At 37.2% G+C, this 25,417-nt stretch overlaps 1 protein-coding gene across 1 annotated transcript in view; it reads left to right on the top strand.

The window, feature by feature from the left end:
• Window positions 1–5,303: 5,303 nt before the first annotated feature.
• Window positions 5,304–25,417, top strand: part of TMEM47 (transmembrane protein 47) — a gene marked incomplete at both ends in the record, with an annotated part of 29,638 nt that continues 9,524 nt past the window's right edge. Inside the window, 2 exons of the mRNA XM_080718464.1 lie at window positions 5,304–5,529; window positions 22,239–22,379. Of these exons, the coding sequence (XP_080574590.1) occupies window positions 5,304–5,529; window positions 22,239–22,379 (367 nt within the window). The remainder of the gene's footprint in view (window positions 5,530–22,238; window positions 22,380–25,417) is intronic.

The following is a 25,417-nucleotide window of genomic DNA, read 5'->3' as shown; positions in this document are numbered from 1 at the left end:
GAGAGTAATAGCTTAGCTATATTCTTCTAACTGGAAATGTGAGTATAAATTGCCCCAGGTACCCTTTCTACTTAATCCTTTTTAGCTTCAGCCTTTTCTTCAATTAATGTTGAGCCATCACTATACTTGAGATGGGTAATTTGGGGCCCATTTTCCTTTTGTGCATATGACTCCTTCAGGCTTCAAAGGAGGGAAGAGAGGCATACTTTCTAGAAAAGGAGAATTTTTTTTTTTGCACTGCTGACACTGTCTCTAACAGGGAAACATTGGAAATAGGCTCCCAACTACAACAGTTTTGAGATTGTGTATATTACAAACATAAACACATGAGAGAGAATGTAATAATGTCAATAATAATGGAAAACTGACAGTCACTATAGAACTCTAATTTGGAAACAGGGTGTCTAAAACCAAGTGTTTTTAAAAATTTTTTCATCTAGTTTAAGTGCCTCCATTCAAATGTCCAAAGGTAAAAGAGCTGTATAAAAACTATCTCTATGAAAACTCATCAAGAAGTACACAAAAATGGCTTTAGGCTAAAACTTGCAGCTTGAAAGCTTAGTTAACCAAAGCAAAGAATAGCAGGATAAAAGGGTGAACAATTCCCCATAACATCTTTTGATATTCTGTCCATATCTATTTAACATCTGGGTCTGTGTCCAAGTCAACACCTAAGATATGATTCAGCAATAATCACCTTCACATTCCACCAAGTGTAAACTAAACCTGTTCATTTCAACAGTTTCAAATATTAAGGAGGTTGTGTTCCTCTTTCAATTTATGTATTGATTGATACTGGAAATTGAAGCCAGGAGGGTGTTCTAACTTTGAGCTATACTCCCAGCACCTTTTTTGTTTTGTTTTGTTTTGAATCAAGTCCTGCTAAGTTGTTGAGGGTCTTGCTAAATTGCTGAGGCTATCCTCAAACCTGTGATTCTCCTGTCTCAGCCTAGCTTCTCTTTTCATTTTACTTCCCAAGCATTGAGTACTCAGCAACAGATACAAAAATGATGCATCACTTTATTGATGTCCAAGAATACCTAAAATTCCATTGGGATAACAAAATTAAAATATGTTAATATATACGCACTTGCTTCAGGGTAACTGAAACTGTATTGACTAGTAGTGATAGAAACAAAGAAACAAAGATTAAAAATTAAATGATGTGCTTAAAACTGGTCATTTCTGCAGAGCTATAAGAGAATCCAAATCAAATACAAATGTAGAGGAAGATTTGTGCCTGTACAAAACTGTTGTTAAGGAAATAAATGATTGAAAAAGATCGAAAGGACATTTAGAATTAATCCTACTGGGAATATTCTAATTTTCTCATATTCCTAACTCATGGGCATCTGACTCACACTTTTTACTTTACAATAAACATTTTGATTTTAACACTAATCATCCTTTCATTAAACTATCCTCTAGTGTTTTCACTTCCATGATTTATTTTATTTCTTTGTGGGCAAGTAAATTATTATGATTATGGTTACTACTATGAAAAATCAATTAACTTGAAATCATAACATCAACACAAAATGGAAACACCCAATGTATGATTTTTGACTTAACTATAATTGATTCCACAATATATTATATTTTAAAGCCAGAAAATGATTAGAAAATGACAACTATTTTACGGATGTGGAATTCCAATTTTTATAACTGTTCCTTTTGTTAAAAAGGTAGAAACATCATTTATTAGTCATAGTTGTTTTTGACAATTCTAAACCAAGAACGTTGCAACAACATAAGAAGAAATCCCTTAAATGGAATACAGAATGCATTTTGACATGAAACTTCCTTGACCTCATTCATTTTCATAAGTAGCATAGGCAGGGGTCATTATATCATTACTTCGCTTACATCACAATCTGGGAGTGACCAAGGAATCAGAATTATAGTAAGGAGAATAAACTTCTATTCTTTTCTGTTTCTTATTTCTAAAGTACTTTTTGCTAAACTTAATACTTTACACACGGGAAAAGCAGTTGGTATGCATGTCTAATGTTTAAATGGCTGCTTTATTGTTTTTCCTTCCAGGTAATGTCCTTCCATTCTATTTCTTCATTTTGGGGAGCAAAGAGGTCTTAGTAATGCATGCCTGGATAGATCCCAGTGCTGAAAGACCTTTCCAGAGTCTAGGAAGAAAAGCCTCACTGAAAATGGCTCTACACGGTGCCAGGCGTGGTGACATATGCCTGTAGTCCCAGTACTTGGGAGGCTGAGTCAGGAGGATCTAGGGTTCACGGCCAGCCTCAGCTACTTAGTGAGGCCTTCCACAACTTAGTGAGATTCTGTTTCAAAATATAGGATAAAAATTCAGGCTATAGGTGTAGCTCAGAGGTAGAATGCCCCTGGGTTCAATCCCAAGTGCCACACACACACACACACACACACACACACACACACACACAATGGCCCTACACTCAACAAAGAGACTATTCCATATGGATGGTGGGTCTGAGTTTAGAAAAGCTGTAGGACACCTTCCCACTGCCTGCCTAAATAAAGAAGGGCTTACTGCTGACAGTGTCCAGCAGCTGCTCTGACAGTGACAAGTTAGTGACTGCTTGAAGCAATGTATGAGATTCATTTGGCTCATTCCTGCAAATGGTAAACTGTTTTTCTTTCCCATTTGATGTTTATTCCATGTCACTGGCAATTAGTAGTTGCACATTTTTGCCAAGCAAAGACAGAGATGGTGCCCATTATAATAGTTTGTGAGCTGATATTTTGACATTAACTCTTATTCTCTTAAGAAACATTCAAAGTCTGTAATGTCCTCCACCCCTATCTTCCACACAGTCTGCTACAGCCATGACACCTTCCATTGACCTGATGGACTTCTAGTCTCTTCCATCTAACTCCATGTCTCATGTTGATCACCCTTTTGCTTTTCTGGCCTCACTGATTAAAACGTGGTGTTGATTTTTCCCTTTACTTCAGCAGAACAACCAATTTTCACAGAGCTCCTACACTATAACAGAGTTATTGACTATAGATGATAGTCTTTTCTTCCCTGATATTCAGCTCCCAATTTTCACATAACGGATGGTAGGCCAGTATTTACCTTAAAGCAAATATCAAAGATAATAGCCTGAACTACATGGAATAAAGATAAAATATTAACTGATCCCAAAAGTAATATATTAAAGAGAAAATGATAGAACTTGGAGAAAAAATATTCTTGTAACTTTGAGAAAATATTTCAAAAATTCTTAAAGATTACTGTTGAATGTACATTACAAACTCACAAAGATAAGTCCAGGTAAAATAAAATATCACAAACTTGGTCACCCCTTTTTATCAATCATTTAGGTTTTGACATTTTTTCTATATTTCCTAAAGGATATTCTCAAGGAGAAACCCGTGGCTTTTTCCCAGTTAGGAGATGGAGAAGCTGGTTGGAAGTTCTGGGTAAAAGAGCTCAGAATACTCCAGGCATTTTTCCTGAAGGGTCCTGCAGTAATTGGCATGATAATGATCAAGAGGGTAGGGGGAAAGTTGCTAGTTCCCCTTATGAAAATTATGGGCTATTTCCCACTGCATTGGTTCTTAATCTCCTCACTGAACACTAATTCTATTGATTCTTACACACAAAATGTTGCTTCTGTCAAAATAGTCAGTTTATGGAAAGAGGCTGTTAAAAAAGAATTATCCCCCCCCTAAAAAAAGTATGAAATTTTACAGCGCTGAGGATGGCCTTTTATAAAAAGGAGGTGAAATAAAAAACTTTAAAAATAAAATATAGGTCTTGGAGTATAGCTTGGAGGTAGAAAAGCCCCTGGGTTCTGCTGCCAGTACCACACACACACACACACACACACACACACACACACACACACACAAAAGAAAGAAAGAAAGAAAGAAAGAAAAGAAAAAATCTTAAAAATAAAAAGCAGAGGGTGAGAGCGTGTTTCTTACATTCTTCAGTTTTTAACTTCTATTTTGGGTTTCCCACTAAGTTTTAAAGATGGTGAGTGAGTTCAGAAACAACCCATTCTGCCAATGATCTACTCTGTAATTTTTTTTTAATAGAGACGGAAAGTAGTCAAAGAGATATAAGATACCTAAAAAGCCAACCACACGCTCAACCACTCAATTTCAGAGCTGCAGTTTCAATTTCAAAGGAATGTTTAGTCTCCATGTAAAGATGAAAAACACGAAGTGTCTCCTTAAGAACCCGGACAGTGCAGTCTTGGATTGAATTCTTAACCCGTAGGTACTCAATACATATTTGTAGATTCATTCCTTCTCCTTTCAAGAAAGATACACCACTTTTTCCTATTGTAGGCCCTGGAATAGAGCTTGCCTGGGACAAAGAAGAACTTAATACTCAGGTAGGGATTCAGATCTGGCTGGGCATAAGGCAAAGCAGAATAAATTAAGGTTTTAACCAACATGCAAAGGATAGAGAAGTGAAGATGCAAATAATGTTTACGTTTTGCAGAATCTCTCATTCCCATTTTAGTTCCTGTATGCCTAGAGCAAACGCCCTTCAACAGGGGGCACAGAGAACAGAAGCAGCAGCAGGTTTAAGGGAGAACTAAGGAAACAGGAATCTAGGGACTCCAGGGCCCATCCAGGGGTTGAAGAGAGGACAGAACGTCCTTTGTCACTTTTCCCCTCCTTCTTCCAAAGCCCTCAGGATGTGAAATTGGCCCTGGAAGAGGGTGTTAACAGCACTGAGAAGGAGACCTTTTCTCCCTCCAAGGCCACAGCCTAGAAAAACTAGGAATCCACCTCTGCCACCGACTTCTAAAATCGGCCCACCCTGCTCCCTAAGAAAAGGAAACCCACATGACGGGGCAAAGGGATTGAAAGAAGACCCCGGAGCCAGCATGGTCCGTCCGGGGCAGGCTACGGGTGGTGGAGCTCTGAGGAACCGCTGGGCGCGGGGGCACGTTGGGCTAGGCGGGAGCCTCCCGGGCCCCCGCCGGAGAGACTGACGCCGCCCGGGTGCAGAGCCGCCGCCCCTCTCTCCGGGCCCCGCCCCTCGGGGCGCGGGGCGGGGCCGGGGCGGAGCGAGTCGGGCGGGTCGGGGGCGGAGCCGGCGCGGGCGCGGGCAGAGCGCACGGCGAGGTCCGCGGCGGGAGCAGAGTCGCTGCGGCTGCCGACGACCCCCAGCCCTCCAGCCACAGACCCTCCTTCCCGGGCCGGCTAGACTCGCGCAACCCGGAGGAGCGAGTCCCCGCGCGCGGCGGCTCGCCTGCTTCCCTCCTCGGGAGGTCGGGTTCGGGCTCTCCGGACCCACCTGGCGTCCTCGCCTCCGGCGGGGCGGGCGACCGCGACGCCCCGGCATGGCTTCTGCGGGCAGCGGCATGGAGGAGGTGCGCGTATCGGTTCTGACCCCGCTGAAGCTGGTGGGGCTGGTGTGCATCTTCTTGGCGCTGTGTCTTGACCTGGGGGCTGTGCTGAGTCCGGCCTGGGTCACTGCTGACCACCAGTACTACCTGTCCCTGTGGGAGTCCTGCCGGAAACCCGCCAACTTGGACGACTGGCACTGCGATTCCACGCTCAGCAGCGGTGAGGGCCCGCGTCCCGAGACCCCCGCCTCCTTCGCGCTGTCCCGCGCCCCACTGCCGGGACGGCCGCCGGCTTTCTCTGCCTCTTTGGGTCTTCTGCCCCGTCCGGTCCCACCCATCCCGGCCCGGCCCTTCTCACGGATCCTGGGGCTACAGCCTTGTCCCTGCCTGCACCCCTCTCCCTTCTCTTTTCCCGATCGCCAAACCTTAAGCGACTTCCCACGCCCTCTCCCTCCTCCCGTGGCTATTCCCTCCCGCTCTGGAGTAACACTGTGCTATTTTGGGTATTGTTATCTTTTAAGGCGAGAACCATGTGGCTGTGTAAAAAATGCATTGCCTTCCACACCCCCGTTTTTTTTTTTTTAAAAAAAGGCAAAACACCGCCCCAACTCCACCAAGATGTGTGCGTTCTCTGCTGTTTTTCTCTCGCTCCTTTTTCAAAGAGAAATTTGCCTGAGTTTAGCTCTTAGAGCCCACATTTCAGCCTATACTAACTACTCCACCTCATCTGGGATTTTCCGAAACAATCTTGATTTGTATTTTATTTCTATAATTTTTTCATTTTGGAGGGAGGATATGGCGAGCTAGTTGAGAGGGACTTAATTTCCTTTCGTTTCTTGGTGACACCGGTGTTGGCTCTGAGTTGCCCTCCTTTCTCTTCCACTGTAAGAAACTCCTCTCCTCCTTGAGCTACTCACAGTTGCCTGGAAAGTTGTCCTTTATTCAGCCAGCACTGAAAGCTGCAAATGGATGTGATAGGGGTGGAGTAAAGGGCAGCCACTGGGGCTACCAGCTCCAGGGACTTTGTGGTTTTCTCTCTCTCTCTTTCCTCTCTCTCTCTCTCCTCCCCCCCCCCTCTCTCTCTCTCTCTCGTTGTTGCCTTCCCTTGTGCCCCAATTATGCCCTTAGCAGAAAAATGCCACTTCTGATTGCTTGCTGCAAAGTCTTCCTTTTCTAACCTTAATTCTTCAGCTGTTGGTGTCTTCACAGAGGCAGAGGGATAAAGGGAGAGGACCAGCCTGTGATTTTATACACACACACACAACCCTAAGAAACATTAAATTTCTTCTTGATAGTTCTGTAAGACTTTACTGGAAACGTTTCAAGTTCCAATAAAGTTGGAATAAAACAAAAAGCCACAAAAATTTGATTTTCCTTTGTCTTTTATTTCTCGTTATAAGAGAGATTAATTCACTTGGTTAAGTTCCCTCCATAAATTTAATTTTGTGTTTACAAAAGGCCTTTTCTTTGCTCTTACCTCAGAATTCCCATTAAAGGATTTTGTCTTTGTTAATTAATTCACTGTGCAGGGGACTGGTTGGCAGCAGGAGGTCAACATTGAGGCCTTTTAATTCTTTCAGGGTTGGTTGTTTACAACTTAAGATAAAGTAAATCGGTAAAATACCTTTCTTCGGTAACCTGGATATCCAAATAAACTTTGGAGAAAATATCTTTTCGTTCCCCTCTTCAATAGAAATGGAAATTTATGTAGGAATGCCAGCTTCAGTATGTCTCCTTAGCAACGTGAATCTTTTGCCCCTTTCTCTCTTTCTCCTGAAATAATAGCCCTCTGATTGCATAAAGACTTTTCAGATAGGTTAGAGAAACCAGCTTCAACTTCCATTTGCTTTCCAGGCCCTTATCCTTTTCTCTTGGCCAAAATGTAGGGAATGGGGAGAAGCCAACTCAAGTTTGTTTGAGCGGTATGCAGTGTTTGCTAATCTTTCCTTAATTGCCTCCATACCAATTTATTTCAGCTATTTTTTTTCTAAGCAAAGAAACCCGGAGACATAAGCTTAATGCAAATACAGTGGTAAAGGATTCTGCAGAGTAAAAATCAAAGGCAGGCATGGTTTCTGACCCCCCCCCGACCCTTTATTGTACCCACTTGCATATACTCATACCCCCAGTATTTACCTCTATTTGATTTCCTCATAATCAGCTTTAGCCTTATTTTGCTTAAAAATATTTTTCAGCCCAGAAAACTAGAGTTTGTAAGCAAATGGGTAACAAGTGGAGATGGCTTTGTGGGAGGCTATCTGGAACAAGTTTGTGACTTTATGTTGTAGTAACAGTTCAGTTTTGCTCTCTGTTGTGGTGGAGAGGCGGGTTGGGGGTGTGAGGGAAAGGAAATAAAATGTAAAAAATTGCTTTGTGTCCCTACTTACAAAATGTGCTTTCTTCAAATGTTATATGGAGCTGAAGCTTTTATCCACCAGTGTTTTGAAAGGAAGGGAAACACAGGAATCAAAACCAGCAATGCTTTTCTTGCCTGTTTCAAAGGGCAGGCAGCTTGTTTTCAGTCCATTTGCTGTGTGGAGTAGCAGAAGGCAGGGAGGGAAATGTCTTCTCTGAAGGTTTTAAGAGATCCACTTCATTGTCTCTTGAAATGAATTACCTTGGGAGGAACCACCAAGGACAGTTTTTCTGAAGGCCCTTCACCAGAATCTTCAGGGCTTAATTAAAAACCGTTATCTTAATCAGAATTAAAACTGCTGTGAAGAGGCAAGCTTGTATTTACAGAGGGAAATTTTCTGGAATGTTTCTTCAGATGACAGTATGCCCTAGTTAGGCCCAGTTTCTACTGAAACTTTCCCTTAAGCCATTATTTTTAAACTTGCATTTTAATTTTGGTGCCAAATGTGCATCATTTGCCGTTTATACCCCGTTTCATAGTTTTAAGTGAAAACAGAATCATACCTCTTGTGTCCTGGTGTATTGAAGGTTGCGTCAGCACTTCTAGCGTGAACCAGTAATCTGGCTGTCAGTCAGTCAGAATGCTTTACTCTGGCATCTGATTCAGTGTATGGGGGAGGGGGGCCATGCAGACACTTGTGTTAAGTTGTATGTTTTGCAAGAAGACAAATGGGAAAATGATTAATTGGCTGTCATTTGTGGTGGAAAAAGAAAAGAAAGTATGCTTGTTGGGAAGTTTAGAATGTGCAGTACTCACATGACTCCTGGCTACAGAATTCCTTTCTAAAGATGGGTTTCCCTAGTACTCTATTCAACAGACTTTTAATAAATCTTAAATCTTAATCAAAGTGGTGCTGACGTTTTAGGATGCTGCTTACTTATACTTAGCTTTGATAACTTTTTTTTTCTCAAATATAGTTGTTAGAGTTTCATATCCATAACCATTAGAAAAGAATTCTTAGTGCTAATAGGATGGCTAAAGTGTACACAAAAGGCTCACGCCATTAACTCAACATCAAATCATCTCTAGGAGATTTTATATTTATTTTGGAAAAATTTATAAATAGCTATTTCATATAAAGCAGATTGCTTTTTGATGTCTGTGTAATTTATTGACTCAGCAAAAAGCAGAGACATACAGATGGCCAAATGAGTACATTTTGCTGAGAGTAATTTGAGAATATAGCAAGTACATTCATCCATCTTTCCATACACAAAATACTTGATCAAATAGTGCCTTTTTCAAGAAATATTGTTAACATCATTCATGCAATGACCTAAAAATAGCTGCATTTGTAATATGAGTCACTGGTAGTTTTGAAATGGCAGTATACTGTGTACTAACAACAGGTGAATATTATTATTTCCAGTTGACGAGAGGTTCTTTTCAGAGTGCTTACTTATAGCTCAATTTTAAACCCTAGTATAAAATCCTTTTTAAAAGAATGTATAAGGAAACCTGTCATTGGTTTTAGTTTAAGATAAACAGGTCAGCTCGAACACCTATAGTTCTTAGAAGATCTGAGGCAGATTAGAAGATTCTGAGGTCAGACATGTATCATCTCTGTGATACATACTTCAGATCTATGCCTTAATTCAGATACTGAATTTCACTGGGAAACCTCAACAATATGATTTGCTCCAGGGAATGTTCAGGTTGTTGTTTGAAATAAGTTAATATTGATACTTGTTTACACATAGCTCAGCAAGCTTGGAAGCCACTGCAGTTCCACCCTCTTCTGGCTGCCTCTAAAAAACAAAAGTAGAACAATAATTTAATTTAACTTATACAGCATAGACAGGTGAAAATTTAACAATGCTAGTTAGCACCAAAACTTCCACAACTGATAAGCCAGAGAAAACCAAGTATAACTTCTTTCTAGATCTTCGTGATTTTTTTTAAATATCCTCTAGAATTTCAAATAGGACATTTTAATTTGGGGGCTAGTATGATTTCTTTTTTTCTCACATTCATAAAAGGATTATAATCTTCAGGGAGCCCCATGGATCATTCTTTAGCAGCTCATGGATTTGAAAGGTATGTGAAAAGCCTGGCTTTTAATAAAATAAATCAAAACAAAAGTGTATTTCAAGCAATAGATTTTACCTATTGTCAGTAATACAATTTAGGAATTTCCTTCATTTTTGTTTAATAGTAACACTCCTAAGAGAGACCATAGATACCACCAGTGCTATTAGATATATTAATGCAAATGGCTGCTGAAACTTTTCAAAGATTTATCATGAAGATTAAATATATAAGACACTGTACTGATTTTAATTATATATTTAGAAATATAAACTCAAAGTGATCTCTTTTTCAATAAGGACACGTCCCTCCCTTGCATTGCATAATGAAGTATTTAATTTCAAATTTAATTATATTTAAATATTTGTATACACACATATATTTAACAACTAGCATTTAATAATGCTCTTGGTAAGTCATGATCACAAAGCAGTTATTTATTGTCTACCTTTTATTCAATACTGTTATAAGCCATATATCTCCCTTATACCCATTGTCACAATAAATTTGCACAGTTGCTAATAGAATCCTTGTATACTATTGAGAATAACAGGGATTGTTACAAGTTTACCAAGGTCTTATTTAACTTGTGGTAGAGACAGGATTTACCAAGAGTTCAAATTACTAATGCTAGGAAATTAAACACACTAAAAGGTAATGGTGTAAAATAACCATTTTCATATGCTAATGAATTGTGTGGGTCAAGAATTCAGGTGGGGCATGATGAGGACTGTTTGTCTCTGATCCCGGATATCTAGGGCTGTTGCTAACAATGACTTCAGTACCAAACACCTGGAACTGGAAGGTCCTTTTCTAAATAGTTTGGCTCCAAGATTTATCACCTTGATGGAAATGGCTGAGAGGCTAGTCTCAGCTGGAACTCTGTCTGGGGATCTAAGTCAGACGTAGAATGCTCCTGGGTTCAATTTCCAGTACCCCCCCCCCAAAAAAAGTAAATAAGTAAATAAGTAGTATGTGAAATCAAATCATGGCTAATAATCTTATAAAAATGGGCATTTATTTCACATGTAGTTCTTAACTACAAAGGAAGGAGAATTTGGACTCCCATTTTGTGTGTGTGGGGGGTACTGGGGGTGGAACCCAGGGGCTTTCTACTTCCGGACTATACTCCCAAACATATTTTATATTTTATTTGGAAACAGGGTCTCACTAAGTTGCTAAGAGCCTCACTAAGTAGCTGAGGCTAGCTTCAAACCTGTGTGATCCTCCTGTCTCAGCCTCCTAAGCGTGGGGATTACAAGCACGCACCACCACGCCCAGCTTGGACTTCCATCTTGATGAAGCATATCATCTAACACTGAGTCTAGCTATAAATCTATATTTTCTATTACATTCAAAGATAAAAACATCCTCATAGCTTCTGTACTTTAGATTTTTTAGTCCATTATATAAATAATGCATTACTAAAAGAAGAACTGCCCTTAGCCAACATATGACTTTAATGATTGGTCCCTTTTATGGGGTCACTTTGAATTTGGGATGAAAGAAACTCAAGAACCTAACACGTCCACAAATACAGAAAATTATCTGTCATATCTGGTATACAGTTTTTGATAGTCAAAGCTCACTGATTAGGAATCTGGAATGTAATCTATTATTTAGTATTGCCTAAACATGTTTTACTCTTATTTACCAAGTTTTGAATGTATCCAATGATATGCTTGGTACATAAACACTAAAATGTTAAAATTTCACACAGGCACCAAGTTTTGCAGTGCTGGAAAGATATTGGAGCTGCAGAGTTTTTTTTTTTTTTTTTTGCTTCCTTTTTCTTTGTTTTAGCAACATAATTCACTTGATAATAGTCATATATTGAATTGCAGAACCATAGCACATTTAGAGTACAAAATGTATTTAAATAATCCAGTCAAATAACATTACATCTGTAAGGCAAATTAGGAAGGATACAACATTAAAGAGTCCATGAATATATTGCACTTACCTTAGTATTTTTGCAGGGTTGTTTTTTACATTTTTCTGTAATATTGCAGATAACTATCTCTTGGTGTTTAAAGGACTGTTGAATACTATGATATATGGAATTTTAAAGAAATGATTAAAAACTATGTATGAAATGAATGTCCATTTTCATAAATGTCCAGGATTTGATTTTACTTACTAGTTATTTATTTACCTATTTATTTTTTGTAGTATTAGAGATTAAACCCAGGTGTATCAGCCGGGTGTGGTGGTGCACACTTGTAATCCCCGCGCTTGGGAGGCGGAGACAGGAGGATTGCGCAGGTTCAAAGCCAGCTACTCACGCTGGCTTAGGAGAACCTGTTTCCAAATAAAAATATAAAATAGGTCTGGGAGTGTAGCCCGAAGGTAGAAGGGCTTCCAGGAACCCCAGTATCACCAAAAAAAAAAAAAAGAAGAAAGAAAAGAAAAACCCAGGTGCATTCTTCCTCTGAGTTATACTTCCAGCCTTATTTATTTATTTTTTAAATTTTGAAACAGGATCTCAATAGTTGCTGAGGCTAGCCACAAAAGTGATCCTCCTATCTCAGCCTCCTAACTACTGGGATTACAAGTGTCCAACACCATGCCTGGTGATTTCACATACATTTTAAAGGGTCTTTGAATAATAAATATGTATGTTATAAGTTAGACTTTAGATGCTTATTATTATATGTTAATTTTTAGCATTATTAGTTCTTTAGAATAAACACTTGCATTGCTTCAAATTTGTCCATGATGGAATATTTATAAAACAACAGCCTAATTGTGTGTGTGTGTGTGTGTGTGTGTGTGTGTGTGTGTGTGTGTTACTGGGGATGGAACCCAGGGGCTTTCTAACTCTGGGCTATACTCCCAGACCTATTTTTTTGTATTTTATTTGAAACAGGGTCTCACTAAGTGTGTGTGTGTGTGTGTGTGTGTGTGTGTGTGTGTGTGTTACTGGGGATGGAACCCAGGGGCTTTCTAACTCTGGGCTATACTCCCAGACCTATTTTTTTGTATTTTATTTGGAAACAGGGTCTCACTAAGTTGTTGAGAGTCTCATTAAGTAGCTGAGGCTGGCTTTGAACTTGTGCAATCCTCCTGACTCAGCTTCCCAAGTACTGGCATTACAAGCATGCACCACCACACTCGGCTACAGCCTAACTTTAAGTTGAGTAATAATTTCACAAGTATGTCAAAGTTAGACATAAGTTTTTCAAATTGATTAAGTGAAGTTAAATGCACTAGCATTTGGCTATTAAATATATATGAAGCCATATATAAAAGGTAGTAACATAAATCTTACCAATCTTTTAAGTATTACTGTATCATCTCCCTTGAAAATCAACAAGGATACTTTGCTATTTTTTCGGTTTCCTTTCCTTTTTTTCTGTATTGAAAATTGAACCCAGGGACATTCTACTTTCAAGCTATACCCCCATCCCTGTTTTTTATTTAGTTTGAAACAGGGTCTCACTAAGTTGAGGAGGGCCTCATTAAGTAACTGAGGCTGGCCGTGAACCTGTGATCCTCCTGTCTCAGTATCCCAAGTGCTGGGTTTATAAGCATGCATCATCACACCTGGCTTAAGGATACCTTTCTTTAGCCTTTTTGGTCTTAAATCTTTGTAGGATTTAGGGACACTAGTAGATTCACAGTTTTTACTTCTAGTCTAATCTTGCCTTGGACACCAAGGACTCCCATTAAAAAATACACCAGTGAGACATTCATGATCTCGCCCCAAAACAGGAAAAAATATGTTGATCATCATGGTTTCTAGCAGCTTATTAACTATCCTGAAGTTTAAAATAGTAGTTAATGAGCAATGTTTCGAGTTAATGCCACAAATATTGTTAGTGCTTGTTTAAAACATATGTTTATTAGGTAAACAGGTGTAAGAAAAATAGAGGTTTGGATCCCTGCACCACATATTCTCTGTACAAAAAGGGCCACCCACTCCAAACCCTAATTTTTTTTGCAGCACTAAGGATGGAACCCAGGGGCATTCTACCTCTGAGCTACACACCAAGCCCTATTTTTTAATCTTTATTTTGAAACAGGGTCTCACTGAGTTGCAAAGAGCTGAGCTAAGTAGCTGAGGCTGTCCGAGAACCCAAATCCTCCTGTCTCAGCCTCTCGAATGCTGGGATTACAAGCATGCACCACCATGCCTGGCTCCAAACTCAAATTTTTATCAAAAAGGATTTTGTTGCTATCATGTTTAAGATCTCTAAACTAAATGTTCTTCAAAACGCTGCCACAGTGTTTTGTGAATGAAACCTGGAGTCCATTCCTAGCACTACCAAGTGACAAAGTACAGTAGTAAGGACTTACCTCTCTGTTTCCTATCTTCTCCCATATACCTAGAAAGCTAATTTTATTGAAATATACTGTTTTCTAGCATCAGTTAGACATGACCCTGGTATAAAGTCAGCCAGTCAGTCTGTGTGCCAAGTTCTGTGGTGGTATAGAGTGTAAGGGGATGAATGAAACAAATGGTTTCTTTTAAAAAATGAAATTAATAAACAAAGTGCTTATAGGGAGGCTTTATTTTTTGTAAAGGGGTATAAGAATGAGCTGGTGGAACACTAGTTTGCTGATTTTATCCTTCCATATTTACCAAAAGGGTTGTCTTAATACCGATTGTGGGTGGCTGGCTGGATGTCTTCCTTCTGCTCTTTGATTATTATTAGCTGCAATAACCTCATCACAAAAGGTTTTTAATATTTTTAGTTGCTTAGAAAAGGTCACTCACTCCTACTCCTGTTGTGGGTTTTCTTTTCCAAATAATAAAGTTTTCCATTTTACAACCTTCTAAAGTTTTGTTTTTTTCTTTCAAAGAGTGGAAAAGAAACAATCTGCAATGTGCCAAACCCATCACATCCTTATAGAAATACCATGGTCTGAATTTAGGTAATATTATCAAATGCTAATGAAAATTTTCTAATATGGTAAGAAGCAACAATCTTTAGAGATGATTGTGTCTTTCTTTTTGTCTAAATACTGTAACATGCCTTAATTAGCAAAGTTCTTTGTTAAGCATTTCATACAGTGATTTTTATTCAGGGGGGAAATACCATATGCTATGGTATTTAGATTATACATTACATTTCCACTGAGCTTTCTAAAATAGAATTATATAAAGCAGCTAAAATATCCCTTTATTAAAGAAGAAAGTAATGTGTATTCTTCTAATATCAACACAAAACAACTCCTAGGGTTAAACAAAATTGGCCTGAATTGAAAACTAGTAATCTGTCTAGTTCTTTTGGATACCGAGTATTTTCTAAGTGTTTGGCAGACATTACAGGCACTTTGCTTCATTAGAATTACTCAGTGATTTATTTATTATTTAAATGGTTATCTTGATGTAGCTTGAAATCAGATTGACCCTATATTTCTGATGCCTTTACCTGTGAACTGGCTTAAAGAATAGGAATCCAAATCCTACTGGCAAATTGGTTAACATGGGTCTCCAAAGTAGCTGTTTTTATAATAACTTACTTTGATCTTTGCAGCATGGTATAGATGGTGCCCATATTAACATTTTATAAAAGACAGTTATTTTCTTTAAATATTTGTTTGCACATGAAAAGTATTACTTGTGATAGTATTTATTTGAAAAAAAGAGGTGATACTTTTAATTATTGAAATTAGAGTCCTAATTCTTTGACTCCACATCCTAATTCTTTGTGTCTACATCATGAAGTAGTGGAAAGTTAATGCACTGACGGATTTAGGTCTAAGTGCAACTTAACCAAGAAAACAAAGTTTAAATTGCCTCGTAAATGATTTCAGTGTTCCATTTCATTTCCACATAACTTAGAAAAGTTAAGTATGTCATTTGATACTTCTGGAGGTAGTTAGGCTGTTAAAGTCTATAGTTATCTTTCTTTTATATAAAATAAGAGCACTGTATTAATTTGCTTTTCATATGAATATAGGGTTTTTCTAGCCAAAATTGGAAGTAATGTAGCATTTAATCTTAAAATATTAAGTTACATTTGATGAAAATCATTATATGCTATCATATCTGGAAAAATGGGCTGGTTGGTAAAAAGACACCGTCTTCAATAAAGAGATGGATAACTTGGGGGATGTGAGTCTGAGATATAATTCTGTAACTGAGCTTTTTTCACCTTAAATAGTATCCTGTTCCTTCCAATTTCTGAAGATGGAGATTGAAAATACGTAGCTTTCAAAGTTCTTACAATGTGAGCAAATTAAATTGAAACATTTGCTATAAAGATGTCCTACAAGGAAATGAAGGTTCTTAGAGTAACTGGATGTTTGCTGGGAACGAGTGAAATTGGCTCAATTTATTTAGGTAAATTAGGGGAAATTTGTGGGTAACTTAAGAAATGTAGTGATAGGATGATAGGTTAAAAAATCAACGTTTTATGTGGTTTAGTGAGTGATTTTGACTGTTTATGAATATCACTTTAATATAATTTCCTTCACAGGGGTTCAAAGATAAAAATATAAGTGCCCATTTGACAAATTTAAATGTGATTATAATTTTTTTCAAAGTTTGTGTTTCAACTTGTAATGAAAATTATGCAAAAGTGAGAATCGTCCATTAAAACTGTAGAATATATGTGGGCATATGTTATCCACCAAAACAGTAAAAATTGAACTCATAAGGTTAAACATCTGGCTGCACATAGTGGCACACACCTGTTATCCCAGTACTTCAGAGGCTGAGAAAAGAGGATCACAGTGGCCAGCCCTAGCAATTTAGTGAGGCCCTCCACAATTTAGTGAGACCCTGTTTCAAAATAAAGAATAAAATAGGGCTAGGGGTGTAGCTTGGCAGTAGAATGCACCTATTTTCAATCCTTAGTACCCCCTCCAATCTGTTTTTTCATTGCCTTTTAATTACTAACTTACCTAATTTTCTTAAACAAGTAGCAATTTTATGTCAGTGCATTTACATATAATGAAACCAATTTAAGCATATAAAAATACCTGTAGAAGTAAACAAAATATGAAGCATTTGTTAATTTAAAAGCTTGTAAATAAGATAGATGGAGAAGGGAAGCGTTAGGCACTGATATGTTGTGCACTGAACTGACCTTGGCTCAAAAAGATGGAAAATGTATATTTATTAAGATTTTTGCCTAGCTGGGCGTGGTAGCACACACTTGTAAATCCGGTACTTGGGAGGCTGAGACAGGAGGATAATGCAGGTTCGAAGCCAGCCTCAGCTACTTAGGCTCTAAACAACTTATTGAGACCCTGTTTTCAAATAAAGTATAAAATAGGTCTGGAAGTAAAGCATTTAGGTAGAAAAGCCCCTGGGTTCCACCCTCAGTACCACCAAAAAAAAAAAAAAAGATTTTTCCTTTCCTGAAAATCTAAGCAAATTTTGACTGTAAATTCCTTGAGGAAAAAATAATTGTCCAATTGGGCAGTTGTAATGTGTACCATAATATATTCATAATGCAGTGGCGATTTCAGCCATCTCACGTATTATACTGCTAAAGTAAGTCAGTGCAATTCTGCACAATACTTAGAATATTTAGAGACATTGGAAACTTTGAGGCCAGTTAATGAAAATGCCTTGAAAGTGGACTTAAATTTTAGTTACCAAGTTGCATATTAACATTGACCTTGATGTTATAGTACAAATCAGGATATGATTTGTATCCTGTTATTATGGGTAAAATATATACTTCTTTTGAGACTTGGTTTCCCTAGGTTCAGTTCCAGTGCCTCCAGGGTGTCACTGTGTGAGTTTTGCCAAAATACTCTTGAAGAAACCTGACGTGTAATATGGTAGTTTCACTTCAGGTTGGCTCATCCAAGCTCACACCACTTTATAAACTAAGGAAACACATTAGTTCCTCAAAATTGATTACCACTTGCTCTCCTCATCTTAGAAAACAAATTCAGATTTCCAGTTAGCAGGCCTAACATTGAATAAATGCCAGTTTTAGTAGTGCAGAACACTGTGGTTTGTAAAACATCACCAAAGCTATTGATGTTTTGCAGGACTGGTTTATGTTCACTATTCCAGTACAATGTTAGCACATCACTTATAGAAATGTGGAAAACTAATCCAGAGTAATGTATCTCTAAGGACTCTAAACAATTCAACTAAGTTCTATAAGGACTTTAAGGAAATAAGGTTGATACACAAGTTAACTGATTATGAGAACTTAAAATATGACTTTTTTTTAAGAACTAGGACTGAAATTTGAGAATTGCATATCATTTTAATCTGCTTTGCAAACTCATGAATATGAGATAGCAAATATATGTAGCATGCAAAACTTAATGGAAAAACCACTAGAGTACAGATATGTTTTCTGTTCACCTATCATTAATTTTTTTTGTGGGTTCTGGGATTGAAACCAGACATTTTATTTTACTTTTTTAATTTTGAAACAAGTTCTTGCTAAATTGTTGAGGCTGTCCTCGAATTTGCGAGCGTCCTGTCTCAGACTCCCAAGTACTGGTATTACAGGCATGCCCCTCCTTCTGGTCAATTATTATATTACTGTAAAATTCCAGAAGTCCAATAGGATAGAATAAAAAAAAGTCATATGTACACATTGTTACTAAATCTAGTAATTGGACTTTGACTGAAAAGTAAATATCTGTGTAAATACAATTAAAAAATATTTTAATTGCCATTACTTGTTATCTATAAAATATTTTTCACTTCCCACATCCATATTCTCGTCTTGTTCAACAAAAGGAAGGAAATGATATTCATCCACTCTACATAGTCCCCAACATTAGATCACGTCCCAAGATAGCCTGAGTGTTTGAATAATGGAATCTACTGGTTTACTAATGGAGACATGATACCTCAAGCTCTATTATGAGCTCCAAGCTGCCCAGGTTGAACTTGAAAAAGCATTCTGGGCCTTTCTGACTACCATAGCCATGTCTAAGCACTTTTTGCTTCCTGACTGAGGCAAAAAATACTTTTTCATGTTTGTCCTGGGCAGCTATTTAAAGTTGTGGTCCTAGACAACCAGGCTGACTGAGTCTTTCCAAGTGGTATGAAGGCAATAATTCTAAAACTTGGCACGATCTTCCAGGGATATAGTCTTAGTATTCCAGTATAAGCCCCAGCTTCTGGCCCGGACAGTCTCTGTTGGAAAAATAAAACAGATTTTCTGTTCAAATAGCTATAGCTATGGTTGTAGATCAGAGGGAAAGGTGGCAATTTCACAGCAGTGATAATGCAGGTGAATCTCCTTATTGACTTCCATCTAAAATTATGTTTCTCATTAGCTACAACCTCAGTATTAAAATACAAATAAATATAGAACATTTAGGAAAAATCCTAGAACTACTTGTGTTCATCCACTTTTTGCAAATATTTCCTGTGCTCTAAGAAGTTCCTTTCCTAAGTAAGTTCTAATCTCTTTTAATAACTTTTTTTCTTATGTAAAATTTATGATTTTTGCTATTTTTATTGTTGTTTGGAGTAGATATCAATTATATTTTTATTAGTCATTTGTCAAATTGACTGTATTAAGTGATTTTTATTGTTTGAGAGACCTTCACCTAGAAAAAGTTTAATATTTGAAAATGAAATATGAAGTATAGACCAAGGATCACTGAATAGTATGTACCCAGCCAGAGGGTCAAAACCAGCCGGAGAGTCAAAAACAGCCTACCACCTGTTTTTATAGATAAACTTTTATTGGAATATGGTAATGCTCATTCATTTACTTATTATCTCTGGTTGTGTTCACACTACATGGCAGCGTGTACATGGCAGTGTGTAGTAGGTACAGTAAATATTTTGACCCACAAAGCCAAAAATATTTATTATTTAGCCCTTTATAGAGGATGTTTGCCAGTTTTTTGGTCTGTCATTAAAAATGTGAATAAATGTATATTTAAACCTTTTTAAAAAGATCTTTAAGATAGGAATGAGGGGTCAAAATTCCTTCTTCATTTTGAGTTGGAAGTAAAAATATTCGATGTGTGACATTTTATATTCATTAAATAACATGAAAGCTTCTGAGGAGATAGCAATTTATTATAATGTTATTTAAGATAATTTTTAATGGGTGGATATTTAGTTTTATCTTGCTTCAAGCAAAGCCAACACTTTAAGAATTTTTACTTATGTAGAATTAAAGGAAAGTTGTTAAGGTAATACTTTTTTTTAAAAGGAATAGTCAGACTATAATGTATCCAACATAGGCTCTCCTAAACAAAATCTCCAAGAATTTCATTTATAGATGGATGGATTTTATTTTTTGTACCCTAAAATCTTTGATATCATTAATCTTTGATGTTTTTATTCAGAAATTTCAACTTACATGATTCCAGAAAGATTTCCATTATGTTAAATAATGTGCTATTTATAAACTTTCCCAAAGAAATTTGGAGACTTGCAAGAATAAAGATTATTCTTTTGGCTTTTTAATTCAAAGCTACATACTGTTAGGGAATAAAAAAGCCATAGTATGGCTATCCTTTTAACTTCTAGTTGAAAGCCAGATATATTTTTGTTTGAAGTTATATGGCTTTGTTACAAATAGATGGCATAAAACTGCTCTCTACTTTCTTGTGATTCATCTTTATATTTTAAGAAGTGTGGATTTGTTCTATTTTTTCTTATTTATTTGTTTCCTGATTGCTGTGCAAGTTCTAGTTGAGTGCTAGTGAAACATCCAGAATTTCTTAGTAGGAGAAAATGTGAGTGAGGAAGGATACTTTGGAAGTTTTTTAATCTTCTTTTCTTTTTCTATTTTGTGCTACTGGTGTTCACAGGGCCTTGCACATGCTAGGCAACTTCTACACCACTAAACTACATCCACAGCTTTAAATATTATTTTACTTTGAAACAGCTTCTTACCAAGAGCCCAGGCTGATTTTGAATTTACAATCTTCCTGCCTTAGCCTCCTGGGTAGCTGGGATTACGGGCATGGACCACCATGGACAGCTACTTTGGAAGCTTTCTGGAGAGATCATTTCAGACGGAAGCACACCATATCATGAGTCAGGACTTTGAATAGGATACATTGCTATTTAACAATAGATTAAAATCTATTTGCATTTCCCACATGTACATTAAACTGATGGCCAGAAGAGGTAGCCTGGAACATTCTATCACTTCTTAAGAGTGCTGCTCTCTGCAGTATCCATTTATGTGATGCTTGCTAACCTGTGTAGTAATTTCATGGGTTCACTGAGAGCTCATTCTATTCTTCTTATGAATGGAAAATTGGCCTATTTTCTGTCATACAGTTACTGCACCTTTTAGTGTAATTGCATTGTATGATATTTACTTTTTACTAAGTGTGTGAGAGGCTCTGTTGATGTATCCAGTATTGCATCCAGGATATATTGCATGTATCCTTTGTTGATTGTACAAAGGATTGCAAATAGTAAGTGGACAATATAGGCATACAGTTTCTGATGTTGTTGTTTTTGTACCAGGGATCGAACCCTGGGACATTCTACCTCTGAGCTACACCCCCAGCCCTATTTTTATATTCTTTATTTTGAAACAGGGTCTCACTAAGTTGTAGAAGGCCTCACTAAGTAGCTGAGGCTGTCTGTGAACCACAATCCTCCTGTCTTAGCCTCCCAAGTACTTGGATAACAAGTGTGTGCCACGCCCAGCTACACTTATGATTTCTTGTATGAATGAAGAGAATTGGTGAGTGGCCATTAAAAGCGCATTCTGGCTCTCTATGAATAGGAATTTTAGCAACTATCCCTATGGTTGCAAATGTAAGAGTGAGATAAGAATGACATAAAATCATTGTGATGCTAATTGGCTGGGGAGTTATTTTAGTGGTGGAGGGAAGGCAGATGAACACTTGGGGAATTTTTATGAGCTGAAGGAAGCCTTTTTTGAAGGGATAGCTGTAAGAAGGAATGCAATGCCATTACAACATAGATGAGTTTCAGAGATTTAAAGACCAGACACAAGAGTTTATACCATTTATGAACAGGCAAAACTAATCCATGGTGGTAGATGTTGTCAGTATCCTGGATTGGTAGATGGTTATTGACAGGGAAAGGACACAAGGGAAGTTTCTGAATGATTGAAGTATCTGAGATCTTAATCTGGATGGTGGTAACATTGATATATTTATATACCATACACACACACACATATACACACATGCATATATGTATATATATGTAGATTCATCTCCATGTTTATTTTCCATACTTATGATTTGTGAACTTCATAGCATAATAAAAATTTGAATCACAGTAATGTTGAAAATAGGTCATGGAGAAGACATTCGATTTAGTACAAATTCTTAATAGAGTCCTTGGAAGAAAAGTGTGGCAAATTCCTGGTCTAAAAATTATTTGCCTGAGCTTAGCATAGAAGCCATTTCTGAATAAAGAGATTAGTGTTAATTTTTGTTGCAAAACATTTGAAACCCTAAAGGATGCTTATTGTGCAGTAGAATCACATTTGTTGAGTTGCAGCAAGGTGAGGGCTGCTAAGCATAGTGCTGTTGTTTCTTGTGGACTTGGTGCTTAAAAGCAATGAAGCAATGCTTTTCTTTTTTCTTTCCAGACTGGCAGATTGCTACTCTGGCTTTACTTTTGGGTGGTGCTGCCATCATTTTCATTGCATTCCTGGTGGGTTTGATTTCTATCTGCGTGGGATCTCGACGGCGCTTCTACAGACCTGTTGCTGTCATGCTTTTTGCGGCAGGTAAATATATAACTTTCAAACCAGTATTATTATTTCATGAATCTTACTTTATCCTCCATCTCTTGCAGAAGCACTTGTGTTTGCTATATTACATGAAAATTGAGAGCATTTGTTATATTTTAAGGTTAATTGACTGAAGACATCATAATATCAGTTTTCAGTATCAAGCATTTCACAGAGCACAGTAGCCACTTCAAAACTTGTAACTAATATATAAATAAATAATACTTCTTGACAGGGCTGTCTCCTTAGGAACTGCAGCAAATGTATGTGCCAACAGCCTTTTTCACATCTAGTTTTCCCCTTTCTACTGTCCCCTGGTGATCAAAAGGCAACATCATATTTTCTGACAGGAAACTTAAAAAAATTTCAAAATTTGAACCCTTAAAGGCATATATCTCTTTGGAAATAACCATGGTTATACTGAAAAATCACGACATAACTGAAACCGTAAGACAAGTTAATTATATGGTTAATTGTTCATTAATTTAATAGTCATGATAATCTAGAAAGATAGCTATGTAGAAACGGGGCATGTGGACTAAAATCTCAGTACAGTATTTGATGAGAGTTTTAATTCTCATTTATAAGAATATCCTTGAATATATTATTCTTTTTTACTCAAACTGAAATAGTCATGTATTGCCTTCAACTTAACCTGTCAATCATATCTGATTTGAAGACTGCAAAATAAGCCCCTATGACTGTCAATAATGAAGAAACTGACAGAACCATCTAAGGTGTTAGACTTTAAAAAGCTGTTTTAAGGTTGGAGTAGATGAAATTCTCAGGATTTAAAGGGTAATTTGTTCTAAAATGATAAAATCCAAAGTGTTCTACTACCCCCTGCTGTTTGTGTTCATCTTCTTATACCCACAAAGATTAGTCAGAATGTAGATACTATAAAAAATGAAGGTCCAAAGGGCTGAAGAAAAACAGAAGTATATCTAGTTCATAAGTGATTTGTTCAAGATCACATAGTAGTAACTGGTAGACCTGGGGCTGAAAGGCTACTGAATCTTAAACTGGTTCATTCACTACTGACTCCCTCACACATTCATTAAATTATTAATTATTAAATTATTTTTGGTGCCTGTTATATGCTAAATATTGTATTAAGACAACTGAAACACTATCCAAAGTATCACCACATATATGTTCTAATAAATTTGGAAGCATGAGTATGGGAAATATTTTTAAGTTTTAGATAGTGACCATAATATCATTTTATTATTCTTGTATATAATGAAAGTCTATTGTGAATGATTTAGTACAACAGGAAGATTCCCCTAAAGATCCATCACTACTCTTAATTTATTTCTTGGTTCATGGATTTACCATGGCCATTTTTCTATTTAAGAATGGAATAATTTAGATACACCAATTTTCATATGTTTCCTTTGCGACTAGGATTTATTAACATAGCATCACTTTGCACATATGCAAGGTCAAATTTAGTGGTTATATGTAACATCATGAAAAGGTTTCTCTCTTCTATATGTGAAAGCCACTAAAGAATTGCTTGTAACTGATTTCTGGAGAAGAAAGATATTTATGCATATAATAATTCCATATTGAGGGGTTGGGGATGTAGGTCAGTAGTAGACTTCTTGCCCAGCATGTTTGAGATTCTGGGTTCAAGACCCTGTACCCCCCAAAAAAGTCATTATTGATATTGTATTTAAAATTGGAAAGTATGCTTACTTGAAACAGTGCCAGCTAATGTTATAGTTGTCTATTTTGATCCCCTCTTAGTAAACAGACTTCTTCAAGTAGTTGGCTTGTCTCACTTGTAATTTGGTTTAGTGTTTCTTTCTAAATGTGGTTTTAAGGCTGTCCCTCCCCCTCTTTGCATATTTTGGTCTACTTATATAAATAGTGTATGTTTTTCTTCTCTTACCAAAATGTTTTCCCCAAATAGCATCAAGCCTTGTGACAATGAGCAATAGTTTGATTTTCACACACACAGAAAATGATACTGATCCCTACAAAGAAATGCTTTTTCTCTTCTTTTGCTGAGATATTCAAAACAAACATATCACTACCATTTGGAAACGTCTCTACTCAGAACTACATACTTAACTTCAGTACTACCCACTATGCCTGATACTCATAGAAACTCAATAAGTAGTATTTTAATCAATGCTAGAAAGATGACTAAGGAGCTAGGTATGGTGATACGTATTTGTAATCCTAGTACTTGGGAGGCTGAGACAAGGATTGCAGGTTATCACCCAGCCTCAGCTACTTAGTGAGGCCTTCTGCAACTTAGTGAGACCCTGTTTCAAAATAAAGAATAAAAATAGGGCTGTGGGTATAGCTCAGAAGTAGAATGCCCCTGGGTTCGATCGCCGGTACCACAAAAAATTAAAATAAAGAAAGGTGACTAAAATCTATTGTTTTTAACCTTTTAGGACAAAGCAGTCATATAAACAAAAATACTTTGTTTTTTAAAACCATTTCTCTTGTTGGAGCTTATGAAGCAGGACGTTTCATATGACTACAAAGCCCAAATCATAGTTATCAAAATTACTTTTTCTATTTTTTGGTATTTTTATTCATCTAACAAATGTCAGGCACCTAAAAGAGTGCCAATATAATATCTTGATGTTGGACAATGCATTATAAGGGTTAACTATATACCACCAAATCTTATGAAGATAGCTCAAAGGATTTTAAAGATTTTTATCATGTTTGTTTTTTAGGTCCTCCATGGGGGGGGTCGTTACCTGTTTGAGCATTTGCTAGCAGAGCTAAGAGCTAGCCATAATTACAGTCTATATTTTTTTTTAATTTATTTTTATTGGTGCACTGTATTCATACATCATAGTGGGATACAAACTTTTGTAGACATACATGCACACATCGCCCAGTCAGCCCTCACCCGATCCCCACCCCATTCTCTCCCCATCCCTCCCTCCCATGCTTGGCTTAGTGGTTGACATCTAGTATTATAGCAATTTATCCAAAATTAAAAATGATAATCTCACATAACAGTTTCATTTGTCTGATACCAAGCTTTTGATGACTTAAAGATA

The sequence above is a fragment of the Muscardinus avellanarius genome, assembly GCF_963383645.1.
Source record: "Muscardinus avellanarius genome assembly, chromosome: X".
NCBI lineage: Eukaryota > Metazoa > Chordata > Mammalia > Rodentia > Gliridae > Muscardinus > Muscardinus avellanarius.
This window is presented reverse-complemented; position numbering and strand designations above follow the sequence as displayed.